This window comes from Labeo rohita, chromosome 14 (assembly GCF_022985175.1).
Source record: "Labeo rohita strain BAU-BD-2019 chromosome 14, IGBB_LRoh.1.0, whole genome shotgun sequence".
NCBI lineage: Eukaryota > Metazoa > Chordata > Actinopteri > Cypriniformes > Cyprinidae > Labeo > Labeo rohita.
In genome coordinates, this window is record NC_066882.1 from 16,632,319 (window position 1) to 16,642,417 (window position 10,099).

A 10,099-nucleotide genomic window follows, 5' to 3' on the forward strand; every position below is an offset into this window, starting at 1 on the left:
CATATTTTCTTGACCTGGTAAGGACTCTAGCAGCTGCATTTTGGACTATCTGTAGCTCGTTTATTGAAGATGCAGGACAACCACCTAGTAGTGCATTACAATAGTCCAGTCTAGAGGTCATGAATGCATGAACTAGCTTTTCTGCATCAGAAACTGGTAACGTTTCGTAGCTTGGCAATGTTTCTAAGATGGAAGAATGCTGTTTTTGTAACATGAGAAATATGATTTTCGAAAGACAAGTTGCTGTCTAATATAACAGCCAGGCTTTTGACTGTAGTGGAAGTAATAGTACATCCGTCTAGTTGTAAATTGTAAGTCCAAAGATTCTGTGTACTGTTTTTTGGTCCAATAAGTAATATCTCTGTCTTATCAGAATTTATATTATATATATATATATATATATATATATATATATACTTATTAAATATATACATATATGTGTGTATTTATATATACATATAAATATACACAGTACACACACATATGTAAAGACAAACTTTTATTTTGGATGCGATTAATCGCAATTAGTCGATTTGACAGCACTAATGACACTGGCAGTGTATAATGTTTATCAATTAATTTATTTTTTTTAAAACACAAGCCAGAAAATTTAAATAATAATAGTGAGTTCTGTTCTTGAACAGGTAAAGTTTTTTTATGTACAAATATTGCATTTACTTTCATTTTAAAACAGATTTAGGCAAAGATGAAATTGCACACAAACAAAAAAAGTCATATTGTTTCAACTGATAAAATCAATAATTTTATTATAGCATCATCTTACACTGTGAAAACCAACAATACATAATTCCTTCACTCAGTTGTCTCTGTGGTACTTTCATGCCCATATAACCATCATGAGTCTAAGTGCCTGAGTTTTTGTTGTCTTGTGTAAGAGCACATTTAGTGTGAAAACAACACGGTTGTACACAGTTCCGTTACGCGGAAGCTGAGGAAAGAGGAACACCCTTTTTTTGTCAGCTCTGACATACCCTGAAAAACCACAACTGATTTCACACAGCAGAGGTGTCTTGACCATATGAGTGTGTTTGTCTGTGTATCTCATAAAGAGACCTACCAGTATTTAATTGACAGAGCAAGAGGGAGACACTATCATCGGCAAATCGAGTAAAACAGAAAAGGTAAGAAAATGATTAATCATTTGACTTATATTTTGAGCTATTTAAAATGAGTGAGTAATTTAAAACAATAACAGTGAGATATTTCTTTAGTCACTCCATTTCAGATCATTAACAAACAGTAAATCATTTAGAATAGAAATTAACAATATAATACAATATTAAGATATTTAACATCAATACAAGATTGTTTTACATCTAAAGCATTTTATTAATATAAACTGTATATTATCTACACGTTGACATATTTTGCAGTGTTGTGTCTACATGAATTTATTTTATTGTGGGGTTTCAATGACATTGATGTTACAGATTAAAAACATTAAGTTGAGTTGTTAAAAAATATTTTAATATCTTCTCGAGCTTGAGTCTACTTAAGTTTTCAGTTTCAGTAAACTATATTCAGAATGATCACACACACACACACACCCACACACAGACCGACACATATATACCAACACACCCTATTACATGCGTTGGATTAAACCAAAAGAGGAAATGTGGTTCCATGTGATTCATGTATAAACGGGAAGTATCAGCCTCGGTAAACTTAACTAGGAGCAGCATGATCATACTCACAGGGTAGATGAAACATGATCTGGTAATGTGTCACCACCATTACCATCCGTATGATCATGCTAAGCATGTGATATACAGCTGCTCATCACGCCTTTTAAAATTTGGTTCATGCTCAGAACTTTGATACTTTTGTTGCACTAGCATACAGAACTGCTTATGTCTAATCAAACCTCGCTGTTTCCATATTTTTGGGATCTCTTGGCAGCAGAATGGCAGCGTGGGACCTTACAGTCACAGTGGAGGATCTTGGTCCTAATGCCCCACCCATCAAGATCAGCGTGACCTCTGACCTGCACATTGGCGGAGTTATTCTCAAATTAGTTGAGCAGACCAGTGAGTTATGCTCTAGATGCTTCAAATATAGGTTATTATATCTGCTAATAAAAAGATGCATATATTTTTCTTTAGTTATACACTAAAACTATAACAGCAACACATATTAGGTTTACATACACTACCATTTTAAAGTTTGTGATCAGTATGATTTTTTAGAATAATTAAAACTTTAATTAAGCAAGAATGAATTAATTGAATTAATTAAAAGTGAAAGTAAAGACTTTTACATTCTTAGAAAAATGACTATTTAAAATAAATAAAGTTCTTTGGAACTTTACATTGAAGATACATGAACACAATATGTATCATGATTTCAACAAAAATATTAACCTTTTTCAACATGAAACTGTTTTACCCATTAAGAGATCATGTGTGAACAGGACCTATTCAAAAACAGCGGTAAATTTGTTGTGGCAATTTACCGGTATGAGAAATTGTAACATTACCAGTACATTACTGTAATAGTGTGCTCTGAGTGAATGCAGAACAAGATTACCGATATAAGCATGTACAAGTTCAAAACGCACTGAGGCAGTGTTGAAGTCCACAGTTTTTTTCCGTGGAATTCCCTGGTGAAAAAAAAACAGCATATGCTGGTAGGTATGTTTTGATGCTGGTTCTTAGCTGGTTTATGCTGGTCATGTTACTGGTTAAGGACCAGCATAAACCAGCAAAGGACCAGCTTAAACCAGCACCAAAACATACCTAACCAGCATCTCAGCATCAAAACATACCTACCATGGTGGTTTTTTCAACAGGGTTGGGCTACTTTAACACTGTTGGCGCAGGTTGAAGCATAATATTTAGCCACTGGAAAGCTAATTTTACCAGGGGAACTCCGCCAAAAGATATGTATTTTACCGGGGGGATCCCCGTCGAAATGCAATTGGGCTACTTTTGGAGATTGAGTAGAAATTCATGTGTTGTGAAAACCTGCCAACCCTGACTCTGGGCCAATCATAACATTCTGATGCATATGATGCATTTACTCTGCTGTGTTTACAGAAGGCAAAGAAATTTCTAAAGTCATCTAATACGGTGTCAAAAGCAGCTGCATGAATATGAACGTTTTGCACAAAATTAAAACATTAACAAAAAAACTGACTAGATATACCCCTCCATGTTTAGACATTTCCGCTTAAAGGATTAGTTTACTTCCAGAACAAAAAATTACAGATAATTTACTCCATGTCATCCGAGATGTTCATGTCTTTCTTTCTTCAGTTGTGAAGACATTATGCTTTTTAAGGAAAACATTTCAGTAAACATGCATACTCTATGCATTCCGGTTCCAGACATTTAAAGTATGTCGAAAAACTCCCATTTTCTTCTCCGACTTCAAAATTGTCCTACGTCGCTGTTTTACCCTTTTTTATTTTGTAAAGGGTGTTTGACCTTCTTTGCACGTTCACTTTGTAAACACTGGGTTTAGCACAATGTAGGACGTAGATGTAGGATGATTTTGAAGTTGGAGGAGAAAATGAGATGGGAGTTTTTCCACATACCCTAACTGTCTTGAACCGGAATGCATAGAGTACGCATTCGCGTCACATAGCTAGATAAGATGAGCATTTGAGGTTAAAAAGTATAAATTGTAATGTTTTTTTAGAAAATAACCAATCGTTTGGCTAGATAAGACCCTTCTTCCTCAGCTGGGATCGAGAGCCCTTTTAGAGCCCTTTGAAGCTGCATTTAAACTACATTTTGGAAGTTCAAACTCGCGGGCACCATAGAAGTCCACTATATGGAGAGAAATCCTTAAATGTTGTCCTCAAAAAGCTTTAGAAAGAAAGAAAAGACATGAACATCTTGGATGACAAGAGGGTAAATAAATTATCTGTAAATTTTTGTTCTAGAAGTGAACTAATGGTCACAGAATTTACCACTATTTTGAAACTGTTGAGTGAATGGCACTTTACCGATAAAAAGACGTAACATTTTGCCTGTTTGAACAGCGCATTTTTGTATTTACCGGTAAAGTCATTCTGGTAATTTTACAGTTTAATGGTATTACTGTTTGAAACCCTGGTGAAAAAAACAGCATATGCTGATAGGTATGTTTTGATGCTGGAATGCTGGTTAGGTAGGTTTTGATGCTGGTTTAAGCTGGTCCTTTGCTGGTTTTTGCTGGTCATGTTGCTGGTCAAGGACCAGCATGAACCAGCAAAGGACCAGCTTAAACCAGCATCAAAACCTACCTAACCAGCATCCCAGCATCAAAACATACCTACCAGCCTATGCTGTTTTTTTCACCAGGGAAGGAGCTAATAATAAGAAGAAATGTTTTTTAAGCTCAAGTCAGCATCTCAGAATGATTTCTGAAGGATCATGCGACACTAATGACTGCAGTAATGGCTGCTGGAAATGTCATTGTGAAATATATTAAAACAGAATTTTTGATCTAATAAATGCATGAGTGACTTCTTTCAAAAACATTATTTTATCTTATTTCTAGATCTGAAGAAGGACTGGTCCGATCATGCCCTGTGGTGGGAGCAGAAGCAGCAGTGGTTGCTGCGGACCGGCTGGACACTGGACAAATGCGGGGTCCACGCCGACGCTCGTCTCATCTTCAGCCCACAGCACAAGCCTCTGCGACTGGGCTTGCCGAACGGGCTGACGCTGAAAATGCGAGCCTGTTTCTCCAATCCTGTATTTCGCACAGTCATGGGCATCTGCAAGGTTCTCAGTAAGTGAAGGATCAATCATGAATCCAACATCTCCTTTAAAAACAATCTGTGACTTTCAGGTTACCATTTCCAAAACGAATCTTCCTTGTTTTCAGATTTACGTCACCCAGAGGAGCTCTCTTTGCTCCGTCCTGTTGAGGAGAAAAAGAAAAAGAAAGACAAAGATTCCTCAGAAGAGCTGTATGATCTTACAGACGTTCCTCTAACCGCAGGTGCAACAAAAATACACTTTAAAGAAGCTTCTAATTCACTCAAAAGTTTGGAGTCAGTAAGATTCTTGAATGCTTTTGTATCCTTGTATGCTCATCAAGGCTGCATTAACTTGATCATAATGATTTTGATTTAAAGTACAGTAAAAACAGTAATATTGTGGAATTTAATATAAATTTTTTAATACATTTTAAAATGTAATTTATTCGTTATGCAAAGTTGAATTTTCAACAGCCATTACTCCAGTCTTCAATGTCACGATACTTAAGAAACCATTCTAACATGCTGATTTGGCGCTCAAGAAACATTATTATCAATGTAGAAAACAATTGTGCTGCTTAATATTTTTGTGGAAACTTTTGATCAGTTTAATGCGTCTTTTCTAAATAAAAGTATTAAAAAAGTACTTTCTGACCCCAAAGTGGAACAGCATAGGCATAAAATTAATATTAGTAACATGCAGTTATCACTTTATTTTATCTGGACGTAGGCTCTGTTCCAGCTCTGTACAACGGCATGCCGGCTCATTTTGCTGACTCTCCGAAGACCGAGGCGGTGTATAAAATGCTTTCTGTCAGTTTGCCCTCACCTGCTCCTGAAGTCATCGCTAAACTCTACCGGCCGGCCAGTGTGGTGGACAAAACGCATATTCACACCAGGTACAGCAGAGAGACAAACACAGACTTGTGGAAAATAATAATCCACATTTGATCCTTAACATAAATGCTTTTCTGTTTCCTGCAGGTGGCTGGATTCATCTCGTTCACTAATGCAGCAGGGAATACAAGAGAATGACAAACTATGTCTTCGCTTCAAATACTACACTTTTCATGATATGGATCCCAAGGTAGGGGTGTTTGGTTAAGATGTGTGCATAAAACTGTTGTACAAGCTCAGATATTAAAATCGATTCTCTTGTAGTATGATGCAGTGCGTCTGACGCAGTTGTATGAACAAGCTCGCTGGGCTATTCTGTTGGAGGACATAGACTGCACAGAAGAGGAAATGATGCTGTTTGGAGCCCTGCAGGTAGAAGAGAACAAACATTGCTAAGGCAACTATAAAACAGATTAGCTCAAATGAATTTAGATTAAAGAAATAAACACAAACATCTCTTTCTCACACTCCTATTCAGTACCACATAGGAAAACTGTCCTTGTCTCAGGACATGGTCTCTTCCTGTCAAGGAATGGATGATTTAGAGTCTGCCTTGAAATCCCTTGAAGTCAAGATGGTGGGAGACAGCAACAGCACAGACATGCTGGTGAGAGACACCGTCCTCTTTACTAACAGAACAGCAAAAAAAGGAGACGGAAAGGTTGAACTGCAGAGATGCAGACCGATTCATATCAGTAAAAATTGGATTTACTTTCACAGGAAAACATGACTGCTCCAGAGCTGAATGACTATTTGAAAATATTTCGGTAAGGTCCTTTCCTTTGGCCAAATTCTACTGAAAAGACACAGTCTTCATAAATTGCTACTAAATTTCAAACAATTACATATAATCCACAATTAACACATTGGATTAAACATGAACATTTAAGATGAAAAATGAAAATTATACTCTAAACGTGTTTTATTAACAACATACCGTGCTTAATCATTTGATATTTGATCATTTTCCACCCTGCAGGCCTAAGAGACTAACTCTCAAGGGTTATAAGCCATACTGGTGCAACTTTCAGGACACATCGATCTCCTATTATAAAAGTAAAGAGGACCGTTATGGAGAACCCATTCAACAACTGAACCTGAAAGGTCATTAATTTTATTTTTATTATGGCTACACCCAATGTTGCATGAAAGTGATTTAGTGAACTGAACATGCTGCAGTAGAAAAAGAGAACAAAAACTAAGTTGGATAAGTAAAACTTGAATAATAACATCTAATTGGTACGCTAGATAAATCCCCTGGCTTTGTGAAGTCTTTTAAAAAATGAAAGTCAATGCATTATGTATGTTTTACTGTCAATGAGTCATTTCTGCTGGCAGCTTCCCACACGGTGCTTGTAGAACATGAGAATATGTTTTCACACCTCAGTCAAGGCTGAAACCAAAGCAGACACACTCATGAGTGTAATGAGGCCGTGTTAGCTGAGACATCTGCTTCTCTTTAGGCTGTGAGGTTGCTCCTGATGTCAATGTAGCAGGCCAGAAGTTCTGTATCAAACTCCTCATTCCGGCACCAGAGGGCATGAATGAAATCTACTTGCGATGTGACAATGTACGTAACGGTCAACATTCATTTGTAAATGAAAACTCAACAAAAACATATTGCATTTATTTAAAAAAATATATGATTTACTCACTCACTCACTGAATCAGGAGAACCAGTATTCCCAGTGGATGGCCGCCTGTAAGCTGGCATCCAAAGGCCTGACGTTACTGGACAGCTCATATCAGAATGAAGTAAAGAACATCCAGACGTTCCTTTCAATGCAGCGTTCCAACTCTGCAGCTCCCGCTGCACAAACTGACGACAGCATCAACACACACAGCCTCGTCTCGCCAAGATACCATAAAAAATACAAGACCAAACAGGTAGAATGACCGTGAAGCTTGACAGTTATTTAATGCTGTACAATGTACTGCAATGTTTGTTTCACTTCACCTCTTCTTGTTCTTTTCAGTTAACCCCTCGTATCCTGGAGGCCTATCAGAACGTCGCCCAGCTCTCTTTGACGTCTGCCATCTTGAAGTTCCTGCAGATCTGGCAAGCTCTGCCTGATTTTGGAATCTCCTACTTCATGGTCAGGTGAATAGACTAAGCTTAGAGGAACAAAAAACATGGTTAGCTCATGATATACCTTTTAAACAAGCTTGTATGAGTGTTTAAGAAACAGCAGGTATGCTGTGGTATGTTGTAACACTGCAGGGTCGGAAATTAACGAGGGCTTGTGGAAAAATGAACACAAATAAATATAAGACAAAAAGCAAAAAATGATCCAGCGCAATTAAACAACATACCGCGGCTGTTGCAATTAAAATGAAATGAGAAAATGAGTGAAAAGTTAGCAGAGTTAAATTTAAATTCGCTCACACTGCATCAGATTGCTTTTACGTGCTGTTTTGTGCAGCGTTGAGCTTTATAACCAATCAAACACGTTTCTGCTGAACTTAGGAATGCATTGGCCAATCAGAGGCGCTGAAAACACTGGAGCTGTTGATGAGTGCACACATTTGCAAATTGCCTCATCATAAATGACACAGTGCAGATATGATGTAAATAAAAGATTAATTTCATAATTTCAGTGATTATAATGTGAGTTTTTGCATAATTTGCGCTAGACTTGGCTAACGTCATGGACCGTCACGTTTGTCTATGAAGCCAGCATGTAACGTGCCCAAAACTAAAAAAAAAAACTTTTATATTGTTTTCCATGTATATATTAGTAATCATCATTGCAATATAAAGAGCAATAATCTATAATTATTTAGTTTTTACATGTATAATTTAGATACAATTTTTAACAGTCGTTGTAACTGACAACAGTTTAAAATACTGATTAAAGTAACTGGGTAAATTTTAGTATTTGACATTAAAGACATTATGATTTTTATAATACTAAGGTGATTTTAAAACTTGCCCTCACAAATGTAAAAAATGCTGCTGGAAATCAGTTTCAGGGGGCAAATATCACCTCTTAATGGAAAAGTTAATTTCTGACCCTGTGTAACACATTTTTCAATACAATAATTTCTCAGGTTTAAGGGCAGCCGTAAGGACGAAGTACTGGGCATCGCTAATAACCGTCTGATCCGTATAGACCTGGGAGTCGGAGATGTGGTGAAGACCTGGCGTTATAATAATATGAGACAGTGGAATGTTAACTGGGACATACGACAGGTAGGTTTCAACAGAAGTATGATAAAACATAATAATTATGTGATATGCAATATGTCCCTGACTTACTGCTCATAAGTCTGGGTCAGTACACACTCGCAAACAAATATTAAGCAGCACAACAGTTTTCAACATTGATAATAATAAGAAATGTTTCTTGAACAGCAAATCAGCATATTAGAATGATTTTTGAAAGATCATGTGACACTAAAGACTGGAGTAGTGATGTTGAAAATTCAGATTTGACATTACAAAGACAGTATTTTTAAATAGTTTTTACTGTATTTTTGATCAAATAAGCAGCCTTGGTGAGAAATGGTAGTGTATGTGCTATGACCTATGACCTATCTTACGTAATACACTAGTTTGACTTAGAAATTCAGTCATTTATATCATCAGCACCTGTGTCTATTCTAGGTGGCGATTGAATTCGACGGAAACATTAACATAGCATTTGGCTGTGTGAATGCAGACTGTAAGGTTGTGCATGAGTACATCGGAGGATACATCTTCATGTCTACTCGCTCACGACAGCAAAGCGACACACTGAATGAAGAGCTCTTCCACAAACTCACCGGCGGCCACGAGGCTCTCTAAGCACAAAACATCAGCTTATAGAGAAAAAACAACATTACTGAAGCTACAAATGGAGGAAACTGATAAGACTCAAGTGTTAGCACTGCACAGCAACTGTCCCTTTGCTTCGCTTGTTTTCATCAAGTCGCCATTTAGTGATCAATGTACAAGCATTGATATTAGAATGCTAACTGTCTAAATGTGAAACATAAATGTTTTTCCACAACATTCAACACACATCTAATGAATCTGTATAAATCATCACATTTAATATATGACTGCCTGACAGGAACATATGACAAATGAATGATTTAATACTTTAGATATTGTCAAACTATCTAACTGTAATGAATTTTGTCATAAAGCACTTGTTGTTATTAGCAGGGTGTCTGTATTTTTGCCATCTCATGTGAGTAACAGCTCAGGAAACCACTGTCTATCATTATCTGACCAGACAATTGCCTATTAGCCACTAGTCAACAGCTAACAATTTGCTATCTTAGTCCAACAGAGTTTCAGTTACTGTACTAGGGTTATTTTTAGACAGTCCTCAGTGTCATGCTGGGTGGGGGAGTTTAGTACTAAGTTAATAAGAGTTCACAGCCTTGCTGATTCTCCATTATTCACAAGAATGAGAAATGTAATGTGTTGAAATATTGTGCATAACATTAAGCATTATGGTAAACCATTATATTGAAATACGTGACCCTGGACCACAAAAC

General features: G+C 36.8%; 1 protein-coding gene across 2 annotated transcripts; it reads left to right on the forward strand.

The window, feature by feature from the left end:
• Nucleotides 1-1,007: 1,007 nt before the first annotated feature.
• On the forward strand, nt 1,008-9,757 carry fermt3b (FERM domain containing kindlin 3b). 2 transcript variants are annotated; one of them, XM_051128151.1, is made up of 15 exons: nt 1,008-1,142; nt 1,924-2,051; nt 4,510-4,743; nt 4,840-4,956; nt 5,445-5,613; nt 5,699-5,801; nt 5,876-5,983; nt 6,090-6,218; nt 6,332-6,378; nt 6,591-6,715; nt 7,075-7,181; nt 7,283-7,498; nt 7,588-7,712; nt 8,663-8,804; nt 9,219-9,757. In XM_051128151.1, exons 2-15 carry the CDS (start codon nt 1,928-1,930, stop codon nt 9,396-9,398), a joined length of 1,926 nt encoding a protein of 641 aa, XP_050984108.1. In that variant the 5' UTR covers nt 1,008-1,142; nt 1,924-1,927; the 3' UTR covers nt 9,399-9,757. The 2 variants fall into 2 exon arrangements, with proteins under 2 accessions (XP_050984108.1, XP_050984109.1); XM_051128152.1 differs by having other exon boundaries at nt 1,927-2,051.
• Nucleotides 9,758-10,099: the final 342 nt, after the last annotated feature.